Source organism: Nelusetta ayraudi, unplaced genomic scaffold, assembly GCF_046127955.1.
Source record: "Nelusetta ayraudi isolate G7.1 ecotype Tasmania unplaced genomic scaffold, CSIRO-AGI_Nayr_v1 ptg000170l, whole genome shotgun sequence".
Classification (NCBI taxonomy): domain Eukaryota; kingdom Metazoa; phylum Chordata; class Actinopteri; order Tetraodontiformes; family Monacanthidae; genus Nelusetta; species Nelusetta ayraudi.
Genome location: NW_027466220.1, coordinates 66,500 through 93,200, shown reverse-complemented (window position 1 = coordinate 93,200; position 26,701 = coordinate 66,500). Strand labels below are relative to the sequence as shown.

Genomic DNA, 26,701 nt, shown 5'->3' with positions numbered 1-26,701 from the left:
TGTTGTTTATTCCGAACCATTCGAAACCATGAGAGGAAGTCAGCTGCCATTGGAAAAAACAGAATCTTTACGTATTTAAAGATATGGCGTGTTGAAAGAGGAACTGAAAAAAATCACTGAGCTGCGTTTGATGCCGTTTATCCGACATACGTATTTGCACCAAAAACATTTAAATCCTTCAAAAATCGCTCGTCCACCTGATTAAGAACGCGGAGCACGATTTAGTTGAGCATTTTACAGTTAAACCCAGTTCAAAGAATCATTACATTTTCGCCGGCGTTTTGCGTTGCCGCACGAAATTCGTGCGAAAGTCTGCAAGAGTACGTTGAATAAATCAGTTCAACTTGAAATGTCTTATTGTATTCATTATAAATTTTATTCACATGTATCGAGTACGTATCTGTATTTTCACCAGATAAGCACGAGTGGATCATTGAGTGTCACTGAACCCAATCGGACCTTTGAATCACTGATTGAATTTAACGCCCATCGCGATAATATCGCGACGTGGAGATTTACACGTCGCAGTGACCACGTGAGCGACATGGGATGACGAGGGGGAAGCTGGACGGACCTGCTCCATCGCTCACACCCTCTAGACCCCACCTCCTTCCGCAGGCATGTGACCATGTGATCATCACAGCCCCGAACAGTCAGTCGAGCTCAGAGAACTTGTGACCGAGGCAGGAGTAGGAACGAACTGCAAGCTCGGCGCCGTCACAGAGTCCGACGCAAAGAGAGCCGCGACCGCCTCCACCCATCCACCCACCCATCCTTCCATCCTTCCGTCCTGCGGTCAGGCAGTCAGTCTCCTCGGTTCTCCTCCACTCCTCGCTCATCATGGACTGCACAGTCGCCACGTCCAAGACCTTCCTCTTCTTCCTCAGCATGGTCTTCTGGGTAAGTCAAGAAGGGGGTACCTGTGCACCTGCAGGGGGAAATTTATTTAAAACTACTCCAAATATTTGATCAGGACTGTTTCTGAGAGGGAAAAAGCAAACAGACAATAAATGCGTGTTCTCGTTCCTGAATCCTGCCTGCCCCACGTTAAATCAGTGTTTAGTCAAGAACTGGCAGTCTGCCCCAAAGCCCACAAACTAGCATGGGCGCCATTTGTTCTCCTTCTTATTCAATCATAACGCCTCCTATTTCCAAAGACAGACCAAAAGACAACATTATTTTGTTGTCTTTTTGAACTCTGAATGGTCTTCATTGAAGCCGCACTCATCCACACTGCCAAATGTCCTTCCCAGGTTGCTTGCGTTTTGTTTGAAACTCTAGAAAACCTTGGCTTAACCTCAGTTTATTTCTGTTCTATTAAGATTTCACAGCTTCCCCTATTCTGTGTCCACTAAAACACTGTTTTGTTTTTATTCCGCCTTCTTTATTGATTTCTGAGTTGACTTCAGCTGAGCAAATGTCGTATATGTTTTGCATTATCGTAATGACAATTCATTCAGTTTGTTTTTCCCTTCCTATTCATCAGTTCATGAGTGAAAAATCTGATTTTCTCTTCCTTCAGCCTTCTCAAACAGACACAGGAGCACAAGTGTAAACATTCCAAACCAAGTGAACTCTAACTTTGTTAAGAAGGACAAATATGTGAAGGCAAGAAGAAGAAAAAAACATAATTCAATTCGAGTAAGAATGTATCATTTAGAAGCTGCTGACTTTGATTTTACACTCCTATTCAAACAGAATTAGTCAAGAGTGTTTGAAGCTTATAAAGTCTTAAAAATATTGCACAATGAACTTGGTGGCTGTTATTTTCCTCTGAATTGAAAATTCAATTATCTTGAAATGTGTCATTGCAAATCATAGGGATTTTCTCTTGAACATCTTAGCTGCTTCACAATTATAGGGGCTTTAAAATCATTATAATTATAAATGTTGCTATTGTCATAACAACATTGGCCTTTTTTTGGATAGATTTTTTTTCCGCCTTTTTTGTTTATTGGGTCTATTAACTGAATACATTATCGCCAAAAAGATTTCTTATCTTTATGTCAACTTAACAGTCAAAACATTTCACCTGAATTGTTTTCTCCAGCCCTGTAAAAGCACATGACCAGGTGCTTTCTGACCCACTTTTCCAAATCTTCCAACGCATCGCGCCACGCTGGCAGAACTGCGGCCATCTCGCTGGTCGCAGTTTTCCAGGACCAGTACCTTTCTCAGAAACGTGGCCTCAAGATGTTGCTCACATTCCTGCGAGGTGCCACGGTGCACGAGTGAGCCGCTATATGTTGTGTAAGCCTCTTTGTGCTGCTTTTTAGGCACAAGATCAGAGTTTCTCGAAAGATTAGGAGGAGGAGGCTGGGGAGGGGGATCCCGTGACTGTGGAGTGATTAAGACGAGCTGGTCATGAGGTTCAAGTGGAGGATGAAGAATGATTGTTGGGTCGGAAGAAAACACGTGCACACATGCACGCAAGCGAGCGTTGGAACAAAGATGTATAGCAAATCTTTAAATGTCTGGAGGGGGTAAAGCTGAAAGAAGAGGAGTAGGGGTTTCGGATTGTTGCAAGGTTGAATCACATGATGGTTTTGGCAGCTCCTGCACTCTAATGGTATTTGCATCAGTTGGCCGCATTAGCGATTGTTTTTGACACGCATTGACTGTCCTGTGTCAGAGTGCGTTTCTCAGGTCTGAAGGAAGTCAGGCAGCAGTCGCAGTAGCCATGCTCGACGGCCTTATCAGCGCAACAGGGACGTAAACTCTTCTATCGCTGTTTGTTTTGCCCGTATCTCGCTGATAACGTATCTTTCTGACCCCCCTTCTGTTTGTCGACCGATGATCGCTTCACAAAACCCCTGGTCTTGTGACCGGTGAGCTCATTGCTCAGGCGCAGCCAAAGAGTCCTGACGATGTTGTGACCTGGCGCTTTCCGCAACCCCATCTGACTCCGCCGGGACAGACAGACAGTCTGACACACACATTGTCTGCATCACATGACGTACGCAGACCCAAGTCTCTGACGTAATCAGAGGGGACTCGCAGCTTTGATCCATGTGACCCCAACCCTCCTGAGTGGCAGTGCTTTTCAATGGCACGTTAACCAGCCAATCAGTCCAATCAATTTCTGTTTGTTTGTCGGTAGCAGTGAGTGACGAGGCCACTGTCTCAGCTGTCTCGGTGTGTTTACCCTGTGCTGCTGTTCACTTTGTGTGCTAAGAGTTTTAAAAGTTGTGTAATCTGTTGCCTCATGATTGTGGCTCTTGCGTGTCAGTTTGTTTGTCCTCCGCATAGATAGACAGATAGATAGATAGATAGACAGATAGACAGATAGATAGATAGAGATTTATTGTCATTGCACAGAAATACAAAGAAATGATATTCCCTTACGCACTGGATTCATAAAAAAGGTAGCATAATGAAAAACCAATATAACACATTGGAAAAAAGTACATTCTGACCATCTTATTCATTCAGTACATCCATGTCATACACTGTGCCCTCAACATTAGTGCCATTGTGTGCATTAAGGAAACAGTTGTGCAAAGTACAAAGCAGCATGATGGTAAAAATGGTAAATGGACTGCACTTATATGGAGCTTTTCCAGCACCTTTCCAGTGCCCCAAAGCGCTTCTCAAAGGCCTCTCATTCAGCCATTCACGCACACATTTGCACACCAATGATGTATAATGCTAACAGTTTTTAGAGGTTAGTTTTCAGGTCAGAGTTGAGTTGTATGGTGGTGGCTTTGGGATAGAAACTGTGAATCTTGTGTTGAGTTGTGTGTCTTCTGCAAGCATCTGCTGTAAATGTAAACGCTGCATTTAATTATAACAGGATGGGACTTTTTTTTTTTTCCACGGTCAAAGGCGCAGAAAAGAGGAAACTTGTGCCCAATTTTTCTGACCGTAGATACAAACGGTCAGATTACCACGTGTACCACCTTGTGCGACTGTCGCTAACGTCTCGCTGCCCCCTAGGCTGCAGGAGGCGCGCTGGCCTACGTGGGAGCCTACATGATCAACAGCTACGATAACTTCGAGAGCTTCATCCAGGACAAGTACACGCTGATCCCTGCCGCCGTCATCCTCGGCATCAGCGCAGTCTTGTTTTTCTTCGGCATGCTGGGATGCTGCTCCACAATCCGCGAGTCCAAAGCAGGCCTCACTGTGGTGAGACTTTTTTGTTTTGTTTTTGTTTTTTGCCTGTTTGTTCACCTTAAAACATTCGCCTCACAGACCAAACCTCTTTGCGTCTGCAGTTCTTCATGGTCATCGTGGTGATCTTTGCTGCCGAGGTGTCCGCCTTGGCGTTTGGCTTTGTCTACCACAACAAGGTGGGTTCCCCGTAGCTCGTCGCTCGCTGCTCATTTGGGGACCGTGCAGGCCAGGTAGCAAACTGGAACATCTTTCCCTGCGTGTCTGTCCAGTTAAGCTCAGACCTGGAACGCTCCATGACGGACGTCTTCGCAAAGTACGGCGAGGGGGGCGGCGACAACAAAGCCGTGGAGTTTCTGCAGACCCAGGTCGGTGCCTACTGTGGTCTTCATTCACAGACATTCCTCCTCTCGCTTTTAGATTTCGTTCTCCTCCACAACTTCTTCTTCTTCACCCTCCAGCTCCCCTGTTCACTTTCATTTCCCTCTTCTCCACTCGCTGTTCTTTTAATGGCAAAGGCCAGCTGTGAAAAAGACAAAACATGTTTAGCTGGACACACACACACACCACACACACACACACACACCTCAGGACTACATCTGCCACTTTATGTTGTGCCTTGTTCTTTTTGTGTATGTTTATCGTTCTCATATCTTTTTGCACTGTTTCTTATCTTTGTTTTGCACAACTGTTATTTTAGTCTCCTTGCCTTCAACTTACAAACTTTTTCTAATTTTATATCAGACTTAAGAGTGATACTTTTTCTGTACTTTTACACAGTATGTGTCGCACACATTGAAGAATTATGTTAAAGCTACTTTGAACCTTGAATAGACAAAATAATAAGAGCATTTTTCTTTCAGTTATTTAGGTCTGCTTTAATTGTTATGGTCAAATTGTTTTTTGTGTTTTTTAAATTGTCACGTTACAAATAAACAATGACCAAAATAGGCTAAGGACGTGTTTACCCCAGAGAATCATAACTTCCCCTGCACTGTTCCTTGCTGATCAATCTGCCACACATGCTGACGCTCTTTCCTGTTCTATCTTTACTTTTTTGAGGTCGTAGAGGTCGTAACTGTAACCGTGTTTCATACTCAGCTGTCTGTGCTTTGTTATGTTTTGTTTTGTTTTGTTTTTCATTAACGCCTGCCCCTCTACCCCTGTGACACAGCTGCAGTGCTGTGGCATCCAGAACTACACCAGCTGGGCCAGCACCGCCTGGGGTGCCAGTCACAACAACTCAGTGCCCGTGTCCTGCTGTAAAAACACGTCCACACCTGAGTGCCTCGGCAGTTTAGCTCTGCCAGATCTGATCAACCTTGGGGTAAGATGGCGCGAGCTGGAGTTGGGGTTAGGGTTTGGGTTGGGGTTGGGGTTTGGGTTGGAGTTGGGTTTTAGAGTTAGGGTTGGGGTTTGGGTTTGGGTTAGGGTTGGAGTTGGGTTTTAGAGTTAGGGTTGGGGTTGGGTTGGGGTTGGGTGCTAGATTTTAGGTTTTGTGTTCCGGTTAGGGCTGCGGTTGGGGCTTTTTAGAGTATTTAAGTAGATTTTACTTTACTGTACAAGTATTTTTTATTTCTGACGACTTTTCACTTTTACTTCCTGCATTTGGACACAACCTTGTTGGACCTCCCCTAAAACACACTGTCTGTGTTTTAGGTGAAATGTCAGACTGCTGACTTGGATTTGCTTTATGTTGTGTGTTTCAGGGTTGTGAGCCCAAACTGGAGGCCATCATGCAGGGCGTACTGGGCTACGCCATGCTGGTCCTTCTGGGGTTCGCCGTCATCAAGGTAAACACTCCGGTGTCCAGTTTTAGCGAGAATGCTGCGTCCTAATCGAAATGCGTTCGGCCATATCAGATCAAAATATCCTCTGTAGAGTGATTTGACAGTGTTGTCAAAAATTTAGCCCATTGGAATTATGACGTTCACCTTGACCTACAGAACTGTCCTCAATACCACGTTGTGCTGCTCAGTGGGAAGTTTCTGTGTCACATTTTAGATTTTATTGATGTTACAGACGACGCAGATTAGATTCAATGTAGCCTTTTCCAAAAGAAATGGTGCAATTATTCATTATATACAAACAACAATGCTGTGGAAGTCATTGTGCGGCCTGCTTATGGGTCTTCAGGAAAACATATTTGCTGTGTTAAAAAAAAATGAAGTCCTCAGACACTTGTATGTTGTCAGACACTGCTGCCTTCGGTTGGATTTGCGCCCGCGGCTGACTGACTCTTTCTCCTGTTGCAGCTGTTTGGAATGCTGAGCGTTTGCGTGATCACCTGTAAAACCGGATCGCGGAGGAGAAGCTACCAGCCCCTGTACGCCTGAGCTCCCACCTCCTTATTTAGCTCGACTCGCCCGCCGCTGTAGAGGGGCGCCGGGGGGGCCCCATCGCTGTCCAAAACCTTCCTGTAATGTATTACTTGAACCACATCGTACAAACCACGTGAGAGAGCTTGTCTCATCCTAACAGGGGGATTAGTTCAGAAGTGTTGTCCTGAGCTGCTCAGTTACTTTGCTGATGGTTTTGTTTTGTTTTGTTTTGCTTTGCTTTGTTTTTTATTTTAGGGTAGAATTTTTTTTTATTTTTTTTTCCTCTTTGAGGACAGTTCTATCGTACACCTTTAGCCAAAGTTTTCTTCACTGTCTTAACTTGATTGTGGCCTTTGTTTGGGATGGTAAATGCGTGTCGAGTCCAAAGTACCTTATAAAAGAGGTCATAGTAATATATACATATATACAGCCAACTGGGGTAGTCTTTTACGGTCAGTTGAAGAAAGAAGACTTTTAAATCTAACCTGCTCACTCTGCTGCATCATGTAGATATGAAGATTTATATATTAAAAAAATGTCTGTTTAAAGAGCATTATTCCTTGGAATGTACCATAATGAAGCGATTACTTCAGGCTGTATTTGAACCTTGTTGTTATTGCTCACGTGGAAAAAACAAACGTTTATTATGTTTCTAAATTAAATTTCTTTTTCTTTTTCGCATCAAGTTGAAATTGAGCGCAACTTATTTTGGTGTTCTCATTCTTCATTTATTCTGTTTGTACACATGCAAATACACACACACACACACACACACACACACACACGCATCCATATCACAGTTAAACATGACTCATGTTGCTTATCTTTCTGTTTGAGGCGCAGACTCGGCAGATAAAGAGGCCCATTGAACAAATACAGAACACAAGCGCTCATCTCTTTCCCTTCCTCCCCACCCTGACCCCACTCTTTTATATAGAAATAAGAGGGCGTATTAATAATCGGTCATAAAACGTATCATAAAGTGTAGATATGAGTGGGAGGTGTTGTGCTGGCGTCATCGTGTGCTGACTGCAGTGACGGAAAACTTCCTGCGAGTGGTGCAAGAGATCACGTCCAGGTTCGTGAGGCAGGCTTTGGCAGGGCCTAAAAGAACCGTGTTTAAATTCTCCTAGTTATGCCTGGTTGACAGGCTTTAAAATGTCATTTTCCTTAGAGGTCCTGTCAATAATGTTTGGAAAAAAAAAAAATCTTATTTGAAAGAAATATTTGTCACGGAGTGCCTAAAGTGACCGGAATCCTCAGTGAAACTTTATTTCATATGACAAAACCAGCTTGTCTCCTGTGTCCTGTATCAGGTTCACCTCAACGTCGACGTCTCACGGTTGGCCCCCCCGACTCAGCCGCTCGTATATTTCGACTTCATGTTTTATTCAAGAGCCGTGCTCAGAGTCCCAGGCTGAGCTGACATTAAGATGGGCTGCTCCTCTTCACAGCAAGATAACCTTTCTCAGCATCTCTGTCACTCTCCCGTCCTGCCGCCTTCATCTCAGGTGTATTTTATCTCCTACCTGTCCGATCGCCTGTCCTGTGCGCCTTGTTTTTTTTTTTTCCCTGAACATAGCCGCTGTGGGCCACCGTACGTCAAGTGTTCAGCCCAGATATCAGGTGGTGCGGCAGCGCAGATAGCCCTCCTTTATCTCTGTAATGCTGCGCGCTGTGTAAAAATGCAACGCCATCTGAGCCGAGCAGCTGTCTTCAGACGCAGTTTATCAGTCATTTATGCAAGAGCAGAAACACAGAAGGCAGCGGGCGCTGTTGTGGAATGTCTGTAGGTTTGCTTTGCGCAGGCTGGAAAGGTCAGTCGTTGGATGTTGAGTGTAGGACAGCTCATGCAGAGAGAACCTGAACACTGTGAAGTTTGAAAGACAGGCAACTGCACTTTTATGCTTAAGCAGCACTTAAGCTTGACTTTGATTAGCGCTTTATCCTGTTGTTGCTATCCCGATGAAGGAATGTAATGTTTGCATAGTATTTCTGTTACTCCAGGGCACTAAAATAGATGGTTTAAGAAAAAAGAAGAAGAAAAAAAAAGGATACTCTGAGTGCAAATCAGGTCCACTCGCCATCCTGGCCTCTTCCACTTTGACAGTGATTTAATTAACTGAACTAATTAGATTTTCTTTCTCAGCCTACAAAACTTTTCCTGTTGTAACTCAAATACTTTATTCATTTAAACTCAAGACCTAGTTTGTCCAGTTGTTCCCATATTGGAGCAGTTCAGAAAGCAGCATATTTACCCCTCTGTTTTCAGCCTCCCATAAATATTCTACAGGTTGGTGTTCTTGCTGACACTGATGCTTTGTTTGTTTTTGAGCAAAAAACAAACAAACCCAAAGCCTCCAAGGGCAAAGAAGACCGTCCAATTAAAACTTATCAGAGCCCTTTGTGACGTCACAGAAGAGCTGATTAACAGATCTCTGTGTTTGATGGGCTTTTCTCCTGTCTGCGCCTCTCACTGAGTGGTACTTTTAGTATAATACCATTGAGTCACTTTTATATATATTTATATGAGACACATATCTTTCATTGTATGAAATATGAAATAACATGCACCTTGTTGCAGAACTCACAGAAGGGAATGATGTGAAATAGTCAAGTCAACTGGGGGGAGCGCTCCTCCTGCGCGCCTGATTGGATATTGTAGCCTTCGCTGTTCCCCCATGAGTCATCACTGCACACCTACAGATGAGGCCTCGCGGCTCTGGAGAACAGCACATGGACGGATGTCAACACATCTGATTTGTTTTTTTGATTTCAGACAAGGGAGGTAACACACACACACACACACACACACACACACACACACACACACACAGTGCTGCTGCTGGAGCTGCAGCTGCACTGTCCTGAAGATAAATTCATAACAGAGCAGCCAGTTTCTAATCCATCATGATGTGCAGAAAACTAACAAACAAGATTGTCTTTGTTTTTGTTTTTTGTTGCCATTCAAATCTGTAGGAGAAAACTCTATGTTAAAATGTTGACACACTCAGGTGGAAAAATACTAAGTTGTCCCCCTCTATAGCCTTCACACAGCAGGCCTGTACAAAATGTCACCTGTCACAATGATGTGCGTGTGTGTGTGTGTGTGTGTGTGTGTCTGGATGACCTGAGGTAGCCTTGTCTGTTTCACCAGCCACAAAGAAAAACATTCAACAATAACCTCAAAGTGATCAGAGCAAGTGTGTGTGTGTGTGTGTGCGCGCACACGTGCGTGCGTTTCTGTAAATAGCCGCCCGCTGCAGACGCGCTGTGATGTCTCTCTGTCAGATTCTATCAGCGGTAATTAGAGGGGACGCAAATACAAAAAGGGGAAGAGGAGCAGACGCGCATGAACAAAGGCTGAAATGAGGAGAAGCAGGATCATTGTGTTCTCTGTGTCGCTGCATGAGCCTCATCTCCCACACATCACACTTTAAAATGAGCTTCTCGACAGGCCAGACTCCTCCTGACTCCCCTTTGTCATCCAATCCATTTCAGTGCGACGGAGCACCGAGCGTGGGCAGCGGTTGGTCGAGATTCTATCCGTTTTTTGGCTAATAACTCCTCTGTGACGTCTTTCACATTCATGCTGCAGCATCTCCTCTCCTGTCCTTTTCTGGGACGGCTTTGTTACACTTTAAGTAACCAAACACGTTTTGGTTTTTTTTTAAGGTGATGTAATTTGAAAGAGTGAGAGAGAAAGTGTGTGTGAGTGTGTTGTGGGTGGGGGTGCATATGTTTGTGGGTGTGGGCTGGGAAAGGGTCACTTTGAAGACTTTAACAACGTTTCTGTTGTTAAAGTCATTATAACTGCAGTCAGATCCATATTTCTCATTCTGGAGCCAAGAGGAGCAATATTGCAAAAAATCAAAAATAAAAAAAAATCAAAACATAACCAACATATGTAGCCTTCTTACAACCTCCCACAGAACCCCAGCTTCCTGCTATAACTGATGCTTTGTTGCACATCAAACAATGTTTGTGTGGCGATTGTATCTCAGTATCCCCACTGTGACAAAGACGCGCTGATGTATCGGGGGTTGAGCAACACGAGTCGGCTCAACAACATTATTACATTGTCCGCCCGCGACTTTGTTATGGAGCGAAAACATGTGTTAAGGAGGAAACAGACCCCCACTAAAAAGTATTTGACAATTTCCTCTCTGCCACATTCCTTCAGCAACATCACCGCTGTCTTGGCCCACCGCCGGAGAACGAGCCAACCCGGGAGCTGAATTTTCGGCAACAGCTTTTGGCTGTGTGTCCTCAGACAAAGACAGTGTGGCCACTGTTCCTGTGCCACGGTGATCCCTCCGTAATCCCGGCGGAAGCCTCAGCCAACCCTTAAACTAATAACGTGCACTTCCCGCAATTAATCATCAGATTTCTCTGTGAAATTAAAACAAAGACTGAAGCCACTATAAAGCCAGGTGAGAGTCTGACAGAAAGATCAAGACAGAGCCGGTTGTGGCGGATTCCCTTCTACACCTGTGTGTTACTTGGAGAAGGACCTCTTCCCTTGACACTTCATTACTTTAGATGACACAGAGGTGCTCTGCAATGCCGCCAGTTGCCCTTCCTCCCTCTGCCTCACCTGTGGCACCTCTGTGCGATGGTTATTATCTCCACCGTGACCCGCTGGCACTCCTGTGTCTCCCACCACGTCGCTAGACGCCAACGCACACAGAGTCACAGTGACTCTGAGAAGAGTTTAGAAACAAAAATTGACCAGAAAAAGGATACATCTCTAGAGTGGCTTGTCAGAGTCCAAAAACACCCCCTCATTTGCTCATTTGGTTACTCATTGCCTCCCTGTTTGGCACTCATCGTCATAGGGCGTCCTTCGGATTGTGACAATCAATGGGACTTTAAACCTCAACATTAACTTTGGTATTCAGTTTGAGCCAAGCCAGTCTCTGTCAAGTCATTCAATGTAATGCTCTACACTCGTGTCAAAAAGGTTAATGATAGTGATGAAGGAGGAATTGTTAATTAAACAAAGGGGGAGGGGTCTAATTCAATTATGTTTCCGCTCTCTCTCTCTCTCTCTCTCTCTCTCACACACACACACACACACACACACACACACACACACACAGTTAAAGACAGAGGGAGAGAGAGAGAGAGAGAGAGTCAGGACCGGTGAGGGTGGTGAACCCCCCAGCCCTCACCCCCACCACCCTCGGCCCACAATCGGAGGCTGTGTAGCAGCAGCGCCGCCCCGGGAAGCCTCCTCGTCTCATCTCGGCGGATCCCCTCCCTTCCTTCTCCGGTGTCGACCCGTACCGGCTCTTTCTTCCTTCCTCCCTTCCTCCCTCCCTCACCCTCCTGTCATCCGTATCCACTTCAGCACAGACGGGAGGAGGGAAGGAGGGCTGAGAGATCCGCTCGTCTTTCACTTGTTTCTGGCTTCTCCGTTTCCCGAGGAGGACCTCCGCATCTCCCGCATCTCCCGCATCTCCTGCCTCCGGACGGCTGCGGCTGCGGCTGCGTGAGTACAGATGGGGGTGTTTGTGGTACCCGTTTGTCTTTCTTCGCTTCTCCCATTGCGCGCAGCGGGAGAGAGATGGACCGCAGATTGTTTTTCTTATTTTTTACTACAGCTTCTTTAAACGGAACAAGTGACTGTTTGTTGTTTTGTTTTTTTGAGCCACTCTGCGGCTTGTTTCTTAATTCGCACACATTTCTCTCTTGTGTTTGATCGAATCAGTCTCGTTGTTTTTGTTTTGTCAGAGGGGCGTAACTGCAGTCTCACACAAAGGCAGCTGCATGGTGTCAGTGCTGTGTGTGTGTGTGTGTGTGTGTGTGTGTGTGTGTGTGTGTGTGGTGGGGGCGCAGAAGGGATGCTGCGTTTCCCACCTGAGCCCCAAAAAAACTGCTGCTGGCGGAAGTGAACGTGAACACACTTCATTGTGCACAACAGAACACGCCCTCTCTGTTTGTGCCCAGCCCATCGTGTCACGCTGAATTTCTGCACAAATGAACGCTGCCTGCACGCTTTTCTCAGCTTCATTGTCATCCACCGTCTTGCCCCAAATTTAAAAAACTACATCCAGGTTGGTACAAACCTTCAAGGAATTGTTGAACGCAGTTCTCCAAATGATGGTTGAGCAGCAGAACCACTTCTCGGATTTTACGTCTCCTCTTAGTTGCGTAACCCGATGAAGACGGGGAGAAGAAATGTGGAGAAAGAAGCAGCCAGTGGTCATGCATTATGCATGAGTTAGCCCACAGACGCTGTCACTGCTCGGCCGTGCTCCTCTGTTCTCACCTTACGCTTGCAGCCAACACAGTCCCAGGCCTGATGCAGGCAGACAGTGAGGGGGCTTCTCAGACGACTGAAACACTGTTGAAGTTGTCACCCACTTATTTAGCGCCTTCAAAATTGGAAAATCCTCGCCGCCGCCCCACAGATCTGCTGAATGTTGTACTGACGGATGAGTCGCTCACCACTGATTAAGATTTCATCGTCAACTCAATTAACTTCAAACTGTTGAAAGATTCAGTCAAGTCCTTGCTCAAAAATGGGGAGTGAACGAGTGAAGTGCAGGATGAGGAAGTGAAAAATCCAAGGCAACTCTGTTGTATATAGAAAATTAAAAGGCCTTTATTATGACATGGCTTCATGACTTCAGAAATGACTTCATTAGCTTTGTGCCTTCATCGTTCATAACAAGGGCCTTTTAATTTTCTATATACAACAGAGTTGCCTTGGATTTTTCACTTCCTCATCCTGCACTTCACTCGTTCACTCCCCATTTTTGGACAAGGACTTAACGGAATCTTTCAGCTCCTATGAATGCACCCCAACCAAAGAGCACCTGTTTTTGACTAATCTTATTTAAAGGACCAAAGAACCACTTCTTCTTTCTCCTTTCTTTAACTTCAAACTGGGTTCTGACGAAAAGCAAAAGAAACACCCCCGTTTTCGTACGTGCACTGAAGTTTTTATGGTTGCCATGGTTATTTCCTCCATCAAGTCACACATATTGTCTCCTCTGTCCCGCCATGTCAACAGTGCTTCAGTATCCATTTATTATATTCAATTATATTCAGTATCTATGGCAGATATTGCAGCATCGCTGAACTGATGATCCCCTCTGAGCACATTAAGTCGCCGGTATAGATTCATTTACACTCTCACTCAGTATTATGCAACGGCAGCTGCGGTGTGGCTAAGACCCCTGGTAGAGCCTGAAATATTCATCTTTATCTTGCCTTTCTCTGCCTCTCTGTTCCGCCTGCCCTATTTCTCCTCACCCTCCCCAGCAGCAGCAGCAGCAGCAGCAGCAGCAGCAGCAGCAGCAAATGTGTTGAACGACACGGCTAATAGCGGTGTCTCTCCAAAGTGACCACGGCTTGAAGCTGAAATCCTGACATTCATGAGGAGGCAACAGGAAACAGATTACCGAGGGATTAAATGCCGCACGCGCATCTGTGAGCGTGCACACACGCACACACACAGAGAAGCACAGCTGCAGGAGCTGCCCGAGTGATGTCTCTCAGTGGAGCGCAGCGCTGAATGAACTTGTCCGGCTGACTGACCGACACTCTGGAAGTGATGGAAGAGGAAGAGGAGCCGTCTGAGCCCTGTTGAATGCAACTCACAGCACTTCTTCGCCTTTTTTCTTCTTCATCATCTGCTCCTCGTTGGAAGCTCTGCCTGGCCGATGAGGATTACAGCAAACACGCGGGGCAGATGGAAGGGGAGAGGAGTCTCCGACTGTTCTCCCATCACCGTCCCATGATGCACGCACACACGGTAGGGCAGGATCGGCCTCGCGAGTAGGGGCTGTTTCTATGGAGACACCTGCCCCGGGTTGTGCTAATGAGCCTCGCAGATTCTCCGACTCAGCGGATGAAAGGAAACGCAGCCAGAACATAGATATGGGTCCTGGCAGCAGGCTGCACGGTTCTCGGGAGCAGTGAGGAAGGAGGACATGAAGTGAAGGGGGCGGGGGGGAAATGCATCTGCAAGACCGCTGAGGAAAACAGCCTGTCAGGATTTCTCTTTTACTTCTTGGTGTCGTTTATTTCGGTTCCCTCTGAAATTCCCGCTCAGACTTTGTTTTTTGTTTTTTAAGTTTGCCTCCAGAAGAACAACTGAATAGGCTAAATTTGAGAAGGCACTGCCCACACAGAACAGGAGGTAAACATGATGCACAAGCAAACTTTAAAGACCTGAGGGAGATTTCTGTCTTTTTGCAAAGTCGGAAATATTGGTCTCCCATTCTCAGCTACTGGACTATTTGAGCTCCAGAGCGTGAGAGGGCTCGTCAACAGGCACCAGCACCAACACAGAGATCGCCTATGTGGCTGAAGGCTCTGGATTCACCAGCAACATTGGACATCATGCGCACAAGACGAGGGAAAAATCACCTCATCAAATCATCGTTGTGAGGCCGAGTCTGCCGTTTGTCTCCGCTACCTCCAGGGGGAGCCGTCATGGCCGCCCAAGACGCGTCCCTCTTCCCCCACGGCTTCGACCTGGGCGGTCACTTCGTTGACCTCCGACCTCTCGGCATGGGCGTCACAGGCCTGGTGCTCTCGGCTGTGGACCAGCGCGCCGGGAGACGCGTGGCCATCAAGAAGCTGCTGATGCGGGACGCAGTGACGGTGAAGCACGCCCTGCGGGAGGTGAAAATCACCCGGCGGCTGCACCACGAGAACGTGGTGAAAGTCCACGAGGTGTTGGGGCCGTACGGGCGACCCCTGCCCAGGGACCCGGCCCAGCTCAGCGCCCTGTACATCATCCAGGAGTGCATGGAGACGGACCTGGCTCGGCTCCTGGAGCAGGGTCCGCTGAACACAGGTGAAAGAAGTGACGTTTGAGTTTAAAGCAAAAGCACATTTTTTATTTGACTGAATGACAAATGGCAAAGATTCCAAGACATCCGTTCTTAAAAATCTCGGAAGCTGATTGGTCCCAGATTACTCAAACCAACCGAAACATCCTTACATTGGAACTTGGCAGGATAGACGTGCAAGATTTTGGGATTGAAATCCCAGCAGCTTTTCTTGACAGTGTGAGGAGCAGCTCGGTGGCTGATCTTCTCCCTCTACCCTCCAACAGGTCACACCACTCTGCTTTTCTACCAGCTGCTGAGGGGACTGAAGTTCATCCACTCCGCTAACGTCCTGCACCGAGATCTGAAGCCGGCCAATATTTTCATCAACACGGACCAGCTGCTGCTCAAGATCGGAGACTTCGGGCTGGCCCGGATTGTTGACCCTCACTATTCCCACAAGGTGAGGGACACGGTGGCCTTCGAAAATTTAGTTTTTTTTTTTTTATGAAATAGTTTTCTAATAGCAGTGCACAAAAACAGCATGACATCTAAATCACTACCTGTGTACAAATGCTTATGCGACTTTTTTCAGCTCTGTCTTGCATGCATAATTTTAAGGCAATGTAACGATGCGCCACCTCATTATCTGATTAGCGGCCAAGTAATTGCTGGTACAGCAGGAATTTTCCTTCATATCTCAGCCCACTTGCAGATGGTTGCATCGATTTTCTGATGTAGGCACTTTATGATACTTGCTCTCCAAAAAAAACAAAAAACAGAACTCATAATTCAAATGTGCGAGTCAGGAAAGTTGATCAAATTTGGATGAGTTGTCTGCCGCCTCGTTGCTCCGGCGCTGCCTGAGTCATCCTGTTGCCAATAAAATGAATGGAGGTGGAGGATTGTAATACTGAATATTATCTCCGCTCCAGTTATTGAAGGAGAGCCGCTATCAGGGAACAGACAGCAGTTTCCCTGCGCTCGGGCCCTTTGTGGTTATCATCCAGCAGGGTACTTCAGGCCTCAGGTGCAGTGCCTGAACAGGGCGGACCGTGCTGGGAGAGAGATTGTGTGGAAGAAAATCATGCTGAAGTTGCGACTGAAACTGCAGACAATTAGGGCAGTGAATGTCTGCTGTCCTCTAAGTGTGGTATCAGCTGACACATTCAATAGAAAACGCAACCCGATGCAGCTTTTAGAAGTAAGCTGCTGAGCAAATCAGAAATGTCTAAGTCTTTCTGACATTTAGGAGTACCCTCCATGTTGGAACTGTGACTCACATCTGTGGCACTGTGGCAACCACACTATTTTTTTTTTAACCCACTTCAAAGGGAGGATATTTTGGCCGGTATTCCCTTCATCCTCACAGCTTTATTGTGACTGTTTAGGATGAGGGCTCAAGTTTAGACCCTTGTTATGAAGAGGAAAGGTTATAAAATGAAAGGAGGTCAAGGTTGGCCGGTGTGTGTGTGAGAGAGAGAGACTCTTGTGAAAGGTGATCTTTTTCCTGAGCTGAGAACCCAGGACCTGCTGCCGGCAGGGTGCAGAGACAGGCGGGTGCAGCAGGAGAGGGCACTGAGGGCAAGGCGGAAAGCAGATGAACTTCAGCTGGGGATGAGTATCCTCCCCTGGAAGGGGTGATTCAAGGAGATGTGAACAGTGCAGAGGTGGAGAAGCAGAGCGAGAGAAAGAAGCAGTTTTTGGAGCAGTTGCTGTCTCAGAGAAAACACAGTGTCACATGGTAAATATTTGTGTGTGTGTGTGTGTGTGTGTGTGTGTGTGTGTGTGTGTGTGTGTGTGTGTGTGTGTGTGTTTCAGTGTGATGTTACTGGGCTGTTTTGTTTTGTGGTGTTGCAACTGAGGCACATGCCACCAGGGAAGGTGTGAACGTTCTGTCTGGCTAGTTTGATTATTCAGTGGCAAAGCACTGCTTTTTTTGGGGGTGGGGGATGGGGGGTCTTGTGGGTTCTCAGTGAGTTAACGCTTTCTCCTGTTTTTTATCAAAATATATTTTGATTAAAAAACAAACAAAAAAAAAACAATTATCTCGATTCCTTCAATTCAGAGTGTTCATACAACTTACTGCACCACAAGGCAGCCAGCAGTCACTGCAGTGCAATCGAGATGAAGATGTTTTTCTGTTTGCCCGCGCGACATGCGCTCAGACTGCGCAGGCAAACATTTAGTCTCCAAACTAAATGACAGCAGAGGAAAGAAATGTAACACCGAAGCAGGGGAATAATTGTTTGTTGAGCTGTTTACAGTCTACACTATCACAAGACTGTGCGATGGATGTGTTGTGGATGTGTGCGTCACCTGCTGAGGCAGCTCGTGTTTTGCCGAGGCATTATTCATGACCTACGTAGAGGACACAGTGCGAGGAAGAGGAAAGAAGGTGCAAGGGAGGACATTCACATTAAAGGTTCAGTGTGTAATATTTGGCCTGATTTATGATTTTTATATTGGTAAAAGCTTAACATACAGCCCATAGATACATTCATAAGAATATGTACTGTCAGTGCAATAAAAGTAATTTGGTTTTCCTACCCATAGAATGGTTCTTCGTTATATATAAGAATATAAACAGAGCAAGGGACCCAGTTAGCTGCCGTCTTACACCGCTGTATTTCTCAGGAAGCTGGCGTGGTCAGTTCAGCTGCCTGGCAACACGTTGCGTATGCAGGGTGAATGCTGGCATCTTCAAATAAACCAACGGTGAAGGAGGTGGACGAAGTGTCCAGGTTTGTGTGCACAGGCCACCGTAGTTCACTGGCAAGCTTGGGAGACAGAGGGTGAGAGGTTCAATCTTAAACCTAACCACTTGATGTCTGTTTCTTCTCAAGATCTCTGAATATTACAAACTTAAACTTCAACCACTGAAGGTGATATAAGGAAATGTGAAGGAATCGAAACTACTGAGAAACCCTTTCAAACAATTTCGAAAAAAAAAAAAAAAAAAGTGACAGCGATAAAAGCGTCAATTTAAATGTGTTATTCTTAAAGTGGGCTTCTGTTCAGAGGGACAAGACCACGGCGGTCGTGTGTGCAGCAATGCTGGTAGCGTGCACGGCTTGCATGTGAAACCTCTGGGGCCCAGTGTGAGATCTGGCTCTGCCATCATCAGTGAGGGTGAAGCTGCAGAGTGAAGTATGGAGACGTGGAGTCATTTGATCCGAGGACGATGAGAGGAAAGTGGCAGCGGCAGCGACAGCTGTGTAGCTGAAGAGCTGCAGTTAACTTTATTCAACTCAAGGTTTGCTGTGCAAGTCAAGATGTTCTGATATAATAGAGCAGGATGAGCCTTTGGTTCTGAGGACACATTTAACTTTACAGATTAGCCTTGGTGCTGTTATGTCTGTGCTGCACATATCAACTATTAGATTGGTATTGCTTTTTAAGAGCATAGCAAAGGACTTTTCCCCCCCGCCTACAGCAAAATTAAAGCAAAATGCTGTAAGGCTCTCGTATATTGATGTGATTTTAATAGATTTTGGTAGAATAGCAGCAAGAGCTTGAAAGCTGCTCATTTATAGGCTTAACGTTTTAAATGGTGCTCATCTATTTGGTTCTTATGGTAAAAGTGCCCCAGGCGTGTGGAGCTAATTCATTTTTCCATCGACCCACACGTTGCCTATCACCCCTTATCCTGGATGATACAACCTATCCCAGCTGTAGGTGGGGTTACACCCACGACAAGTTACCAGGTTATCACGTGGCTCCAGACTGATGCAACCATCCACACTGTCAGACATGTTAGAGTTGCCAGTCAGTCTGATGTGCCTCTCTTTGGAAGATGCATGCTTTTGGTCTGGGAATCGAACTCAAGATTTTTTAAGCCCAGGATTTTTGGGGCCGATAGGGGTTTGACAGACTCTCAACTTTGTTTAGGCTATGAACCGTTCAGTGGCATTTCCAAACTTTTTAATGACGGAATCTGGGTTGTTTGCAAAAAACGTCTGCCCACGCCTCCTCTCCACGTATGGAGCCAGTGGTCCCGCTTCTGAGTCAAACATTTACAGACACAGGAAGCCGACAAGAGCCCGTAGTCGCTGTGACGCTAGCGAGAGGATGTATCGGCGCACAGGCGCAGCATCAAAGGCACGATTGATCTTCTTTTACCATGCAGATGTGAAATGATGAAATCCTTGCGGTAGCTTTGATAAAACATTCGCCCAGCTCTTCTCGTGATCGTGCATGCAGACTTCCAAGTTTGTCTGCAACTCTCAACGTGCTTGCCAATATTTGTTGAGTACGCTCACGATTCTGACGACTTCTGCTGTGTCTTCCTCTTTCTCTTTGACGCCGCTCAGGGCTATCTGTCCGAGGGTCTGGTGACCAAGTGGTACTGCTCCCCCCGTCTCCTCCTGTCCCCCAAGAACTACACCAAGGCCATCGACATGTGGGCGTCTGGCTGCATCCTGGCCGAGATGCTCACTGGACGCATGCTGTTTGCAGGTACCAGCTATATAGTGACTGTCCATCATTGCTCTGCATAAACTTGGCAATATTATGCAGATGATGTTATAAAAAATATCTGCATTATTTACATTATGCGGAAATGTCATGTTAGTCCCTGTTTTTTCTTTTTATGAAACTGGCAAATACTGGATTTAATGTTTAGTTTTTTTGTTGTATGAGACACATTATATGACTGAGCGCTGCCCCTGCAAACAAACGAGTCTCTGTGTTTGTATCAATGCACACCAACTTAACATAGCAACATCTTATAAGGAGGCAAAACATGGAGCTCAGATTCTTTGCCAGCCCGGGTTCACTCGGTACAATATGATTAGATGTGGCCTGATCACTCCGTGTTGACTATTCGTCTGACGCCAAAGAGGAAGCGGGAAGATTCCGCCACAAGGTGACATCGGCTGTGCTCTGAGAAGAGCTCTCTTTCTCTTTCTGCGGGTTACTTGGCTGCCTGAGCGGAATAACAATGACGATGGAGAAATTCTGGCTGTCTGAGGCTGACGTTCTCCCCCCTGACAGCCGCCAGAGTTCCGCGCGACAGACGAACAAAGGTGAACGGTGAACTCGGAGGCTGCAGACGTTCCCTCGCCCACTCCGCGGTCGACGTCGGCACCTCACGGTAGAGGTTTGAGCGGAAAGCCACAAGGGCCTCGCTTTCTATTCAACCCCCGGCACCTTACTCTAAAATGGGTGTACGTCCACATGTGCCAAAGGCCATTTCCAGTCCGTGTGTCATTTGTTCATTAATTAAAAAAGAAAAAAAAAAACGAAAAAAAAAAAAAAACTAATAAATTCCCCCTAAAAAAAACATTTTTTTAAAAAATACAAATAGTTTTTCCTATTCCCCAATTTTGCACTCAATTGGGAAAATTGACATAATGGGCGATTGTTCAATTTGGATTCTTTAAATTGAGGCAAGGCTGTGACCTGGAAGGAGATGTAAGCCTAAAACAACAATGATGTATAAGAAAAAGAACAAAAAGAATAAAATGGCCGGACTGGAGGACTGACACCTGAAAAATGACACCACTTTTATCCGTCATATTTTCCAGTCACAGCGTCACCCTCTTACCTTGTCTGTAAAGCACAACGATATTCATTTTTGTAATGCCTGCTACAAAAACAAACAAACACACACACAAAAAAATCTCACATTAAACTAGTAGGAAACGTCTTTAATTTGAAGTCACACAACTTGATGAGGAAACAGATATTGAAAAAAAAACATTTTTTGTCTTTGATTTTATTTTGAAAAACTAATAAAAAATTATGGACAGATTCCTCCCACTGTCATACTTGCATGTACAAGTGGCAGTTGAATATTTAGACATGGCACCACCTGCTGGTGAATCGCGGCCAAACAAAAACTCCGAAGAGCTCACAGAGTGTTTGACAGCAACTTTGCACCGCTCAGATTTGAACAGTTCAAACAATGTGGCAATTGAAGAGCAGTCATTAAGTATTGAAGTAGTAAAGTAGTGGTATTGTTCTGCATTCGTGAAAATGATCAGTCACGATCATGATCTGTCTAATTTCTGTTTGGCAATAATTCTTCAGCGAAAACTTTTCTCAAGGTTGACTCCAGACGACTCGAGCGCTACACGTCTGGAACTTGACAGTTCTCTTCTTCATGTTCTCCACTCAAGCCGGTCACCCTTTTTTGCCCGATTATGTAACCGAGCAGCATCTCCTCTCCTCTGTGCTGTCTCTGATTGGTCCAATGTCCCCCCCCCCCTCAGGAGCGCACGAGCTGGAGCAGATGCAGCTGATTCTTGACACCGTGCCAGTGCTGAGAGAGGAAGACAGGCAGGACCTGCTACAGGTGCCGCAAGCTGTGTGTCTGCAGCGGGGTTGTTTAAATATAGAACTGCAGGGTGTCACTGTCGTCTTGTGTTTGCAGCTTCAGCCAAAAAAAGATTTCACTTTCACCCCTTTGGAGTTTTGGGCATTTTATAAATTGAAGTAGAATAATAAAAAGGTTGAGCACCATCTAAACACCACTTTCATGATTCCCCAGGTGATGCCTTCCTATGTTTGTCACGGGTGGAAAGTAAAGAAGCCCTTTTCTGAGTTGCTGCCTGAAGTGGACTCTCAGGGTGAGTACAGGGAGCAGCAGAGGCCAAAACAGTGTGAAATAAGAAGGTCAAAAATAAAAATGAATGTGGTTTATTTCACTTATTTTAATCTCCTCACTCCCGCCTTACTTCCCTCTCAGCCGTGGACTTCCTGGAAAACATCCTGACCTTTCACCCCATGGACCGTCTGACGGCCGAGGCGGCGCTGTCCCATCCTTTCCTGCAGCAGTACTCCTGCCCGGAGGATGAGCCCACCTCGCCGCATCCCTTCCGCATTGAGGACGAGCTGGAGGACAGCCTGGTGACGGAGCAGAACCTCAGCGACAGCAACAGCCGGCTCTCCAGCATCAACTGGGAGAGGTGAGCAGAGGTGTTGCAGAGGCGGCCAGATCAGGCTTCCAATCAGTTGATTTCTGTACTTTGAAAGTATTTTACACTCTGGAAGAATGTTTACGGTTGTGCACTGTGGTCTGTGTCGATACGTCCGACCTGCAGGTACGGCAACAGTTTATCAACAGATACGTCCTGGCAGCAGTCGGGTGGCAGCTGCCACTGCGGGCCCAGAGGCCTGGCGTCGTCTGACATTGGAGACACCACCGAGGAAGAGGAGGTGCAGAGAGACCCGCGTGCCAGTTCCACCTTGCTGCTGGAGGAAGCTCAGGTTTGGTGTGCTTCATATCGTGTGTCAGTACTTTTACTTTTACCGGAATATTATTTTGCACAAGTATCCATACTTTTACTTCGGTACAGAATGTGAATACTTTCCACACCTGTGCTGATTTGAGAGATTTGAGCATATATTGAGCTGAGCTATGGCCCGGTGCTGTTTTTGAACTTGTGGTTTCCTGTCACGAGGTGGATGATATTTTTTCCTACTACAGTATGAAACATTTTCTCCTGGGAAACAAGCCAGGTATTCAGTGATGTAACAATAAGACACAGAAACTGAATGTTACAGAGGGAATTTTGTTGTAGGATGGTAAAGTAGGAGTGGCTACTTTGGCTAACTGCTTTTGCCTGGGAAAAAAACCCTTCACTTTCTCATGAACTATATTTAGATTTTCAGTTCATAACCCTCTCCCCTATCACTCCTTCCTGTCTGTCTGATGTAGGTTGACCCACGCAAACATTCCCACAGCAGCTCTGCTGAGCGCTTCCTGGAAAACTCCCACTCCTCCCTGGATCGGGCCTGTGGTCTGGGCCATGGGGATCTGGACTGCGGACGCTCCTGCGATTATAAAGTGGGCTCCCCGTCCTACCTGGACCGGATAGCCTGGAGGGAGGGCAAGCCCCAGCACTACTCGGAGCCTAAACTGATCCTGGACCTGTCACACTGGAAGCATAACGCCAGCTGCCTCCCTGCCCAGCCTGTCGGGGGCAGCATCAAGGCCCTGGGGGAGAGCAAGCAGGAGGAGCAGGCAGAGGAGGAAGAGAGAGAAGAGGAAGACACCGGGGATTTATTTCAGGAGATCTCCCGCTGGGTGGAGAGCACCCAGTCCCGTCTGCACTCCCCCGGCACCAGCCCGTTCCTGGAGGCGAGCTCTCCGTCCGGCTACACCTCCTCCCCGCCTCTCCCTCTGTCCCCGAGCGACCTCCCGACCTTCATCTTCCACTACACGGAGCTGGTGCAGCAGCCGTCCTCCAAGTACGACGCGGACAGACACAGTCCACTTCCGCCCGCCACCTCCTCCTCCACGTCCCTCCCCTTGCTCTTCCCCTCCTCTCCCACCTCACCTCTTCCTACCGAGTCACCCCGGACGTCCCCTCCCCTCGCCCCCGACCAGGAGTCTCAGCCCCCTTCGTCCACCTCCTCCACCATCCGGCCAGCGGGCGACGCTGCCGTGCAGCCGCTTCCCGTGAAGCCAAAGGACCGTCTCTTTGACCTGGACGTGTTCATATCCCGGGCGCTCAAACTGTGCAGGCAGAATAAAGACAGAGGCGATGAGAAGCGCGGGAAGGAGGGTGGTTGGAGGCAGGAGAGCAAGCAGCAGAACATTAGCTGAATGTTGCTTGAACTTTCCAGAGCTCCTGGGCAGGACTCCACCTCGCGATGCTCCAGGTCCACCAGGGTCGTGCACTCAAATGCTCGTAGTGCTTCAAACAGTAAGATGTTTTTCACAACTGATTGCATTAATTCAACGGTCTCAGCGTCGTTGCAGACACCTTGTTACTGCTGTTACCTCGGAAAGCAGCACACGCTTTAACTTTAATCCTTCCTTTTAATGATTCATTCTGCAGCTTTGTTACGAGGTAGCGCGAGGTGAAGAAGTGGCAATAAAGCATCCAGTTAAATTATAATTTTAAATAACAAAGCTTTTTGAGACATTATTAGCGCACAAGTAGTTCAGAAATGATCAACAAATTTATAATGTGTCTTAGCCTAGCCTGAGCTTGTTTTGAAAACAGTTAACTCTGCATTACACAATAATGAGGGATTAACTGGTTTTGGGTTCGCAGTAGTTTATAACTTTTTAAAATGCCAAAGGTCTTCCAACGGTGATGCCCACTGTGCAATCCAAGTGTGGTAGAAAATGCCTTCCTACTTTCCTGAAAGGTTTCCCTGGCTAGTAAGAGGGTTCAGGCGGATTGAAGCACTTCGGTGAACTATGAGAAGATGATTTGTTGCTGCATTAACCCTGGCATTAATGAGCTTTGTCGCTGCTGTATGCCTTGTAAACTTGTAAAGACCCCACGTCTTATTTAATTCAAAAGTATATTCCCGGAGACTGTTGCTAACTATGTATCTTGTGTTTGAAATTTTCTTGCGTTCTTTGCCGTGTGCTTGAGCACAGCTGTGTTCCTTAGGAGTGAGTTGTGGTGTTTAAAAAAGAAGAAGAAGTGAATCGCTCCATTGTAATAATTTATGGCTTTGCAGCAAACGTTGCTCTGGTGAGGTCATAAATAATTTCCTATCTCTTCTGCCTGGTACGCCAAACAAGGTCGCTGTCTGCAGCACACTTCCTGAAATGTTACTCGGGAGGGAGAGTACAAATATTTTGCAGCTTTAGTTCATTTAGAGAGAATTCTAATGCAAACAACAGTAGCTTACACTTTGGAGAATGTAGACCTTTTACAAACTTTATGATCTGTATGATGAAACTCAATGCTGCCTGCTAACCATATCACTATATGGGACAGAAAATTGCTAGAGCGTATATTTTGAAATTCTTTTATATCCAGTATGTTAATGTTTGACTTGACCCTGAGAATGTTATTGGTTTCAAATCAGGTAACATAAAAAACACAGTTAAGGAAGTTAATGGTGGATGAAAACACCAACATTTTGATTGAGCCTATGTTACTGTGTGTACATACTGTTTCAATGTTGGGCACATGAACAGGATATTTCAATTATTCATCAAAGAAATACAGTTGCAGGTGCAGGATTTAGGGTTCCCTTCACTTGTGGTTTCTCATGCTGTATACATACCTACCGAGGGCTTGGTCATGTTAAAGACACTATAACATGTTTCAATGCACTACCAGCATAATTCAACAACCTGGACTTTTATGCCTCTTTCATCAAGTTTCTGTTTCTGCTTTTTTTGGTCTCTTTTGTCTTCTTTGCCTGGGTTGTTTCACAGTCACGCTGTGCTGTTGCAATGACAGCAGCACCAATCCGTATACTTCCCATTTTATGTCAGCTTAAAAACCTCCAATGCTGTGCCAGTCAATTGGCAAATGTAAAAAAGCCAGATGTTATTGCAAGGTACAAAGCCATTATACATGAAAACACATCAATTTATAATAATAGATTATAAAACAAAAAAAAAAAAGATTGTTGCATCTGCAGCACAATCAAAGTAAAGACAAATGTATTGTAATAGATTTGTCAGGTGTATCTACATAGTATCTGCATCTTTACATTAGGTGGCGTACCCAAGTGATGAGCAGAACATCTTTGCACAATATTCAAGAGGATCCTAACTTAGGATTTAGTCATACATACAAACTGTACTGGTAATTATCAGGTATGTTATTTTGTATCCTCACTAGATAGGAAGCACATCTAGAATCACTAGCACACTCGCGCAGTTATTATAACAGTTTTTCTCAGCGCCAATTAAACCTCTTCCGCTGTTGATTAGAAGTGATTGTCCTCACTGGAAAATGACGATTGGACTTCCTGACAAAAATGCTCGAAAGATGCAGCTTGACAGAAACCTATACACAGGTCTAATGATCGCATTTAGCTTTACGCCTTTTCCTGTGGCTAGCCTGAGCCAGCAATAACATCATGGTTAAAACAAAACAAAACAAAACAATTATTTTTGGGTACATAGCTTAGGTTGTTTTTTGTTTTTGTTTTAAAATGTCTGAAGCAATGTAGAAAATGTGCCTCAGTACCTCTATGCTTCCAGCTTGCTGAATGTAACACACTGTTAACTTTTGTGCATGGCTTTCACAAGCTCTTTGAAGCAGCTTTTGTTGTTTTTAATGCTGTGGTTCTCTGTTGGACAGTCATATTTCTATGGGCGCTTACGTCTTTTGTACTCACGCTCCAATCAGGTCTCGGCTTTATCCCTTTGAGACAGTTGCAAGGTTTCATAAAGCTTCATATGATTTATTGTATCTCTTTGCAGTCTAACCCTTTTTGCTTAATAAAATAAACCCTGAAACAAAATGAAATCATTCTTAACCCTCCTGCCTGATATTCATATATCAAGGGAACGATGCATAATAAAACATAATTACAATTCAAAGTTTTCACATAATACGTGGTATTTACGGGTACTCCTGCTGTGTTCTGCAGCCAACTTGTTTCGAGCTTTGCATTCTATACCACTTGAGGTAAAACAGGTTCTCTATTGCCCTCTGCTGTTGGATTACGGTTTACAGTAATGGGACACTGTGCGTTTAGAATGATCAAGCTGACTTTCCATAAACATAACGATGAATTCACACAAAAACAATTGTTCTGCCATAC

The 26,701-nt window shown here is 45.8% G+C and overlaps 2 protein-coding genes across 2 annotated transcripts; both read left to right on the top strand.

The window, feature by feature from the left end:
* The first annotated feature begins 628 nt into the window (after positions 1–628).
* tspan36 (tetraspanin 36) lies at positions 629–14,390 on the top strand. The gene is made up of 9 exons (XM_076014670.1): positions 629–900; positions 3,937–4,128; positions 4,218–4,292; positions 4,386–4,481; positions 5,288–5,440; positions 5,823–5,906; positions 6,369–8,251; positions 9,019–11,928; positions 13,713–14,390. The coding sequence occupies exons 1-7, from the start codon at positions 841–843 to the stop codon at positions 6,447–6,449; spliced, it is 741 nt and encodes a 246-aa protein (XP_075870785.1). The 5' UTR covers positions 629–840; the 3' UTR covers positions 6,450–8,251; positions 9,019–11,928; positions 13,713–14,390.
* A 36-nt stretch (positions 14,391–14,426) lies between these two features.
* Positions 14,427–26,408, top strand: mapk4 (mitogen-activated protein kinase 4). The gene is made up of 8 exons (XM_076014668.1): positions 14,427–15,249; positions 15,511–15,686; positions 19,537–19,681; positions 21,439–21,521; positions 21,717–21,795; positions 21,915–22,134; positions 22,270–22,435; positions 22,887–26,408. The coding sequence occupies exons 1-8, from the start codon at positions 14,883–14,885 to the stop codon at positions 23,775–23,777; spliced, it is 2,127 nt and encodes a 708-aa protein (XP_075870783.1). The 5' UTR covers positions 14,427–14,882; the 3' UTR covers positions 23,778–26,408.
* Positions 26,409–26,701: the final 293 nt, after the last annotated feature.

Bases quoted from the DNA above. Each gene is read 5' to 3' on its own strand.
- tspan36 (XM_076014670.1), top strand. From the start codon at position 841: ATGGACTGCACAGTCGCCACGTCCAAGACCTTCCTCTTCTTCCTCAGC. The intron at 4,129-4,217 runs GTGAGACTTTTT...TTGCGTCTGCAG, and splicing joins CCAAAGCAGGCCTCACTGTG to TTCTTCATGGTCATCGTGGT. The intron at 4,482-5,287 runs GTCGGTGCCTAC...CCTGTGACACAG, and splicing joins TGGAGTTTCTGCAGACCCAG to CTGCAGTGCTGTGGCATCCA.
- mapk4 (XM_076014668.1), top strand. From the start codon at position 14,883: ATGGCCGCCCAAGACGCGTCCCTCTTCCCCCACGGCTTCGACCTGGGC. The intron at 15,250-15,510 runs GTGAAAGAAGTG...ACCCTCCAACAG, and splicing joins GCAGGGTCCGCTGAACACAG to GTCACACCACTCTGCTTTTC. The intron at 15,687-19,536 runs GTGAGGGACACG...GACGCCGCTCAG, and splicing joins ACCCTCACTATTCCCACAAG to GGCTATCTGTCCGAGGGTCT.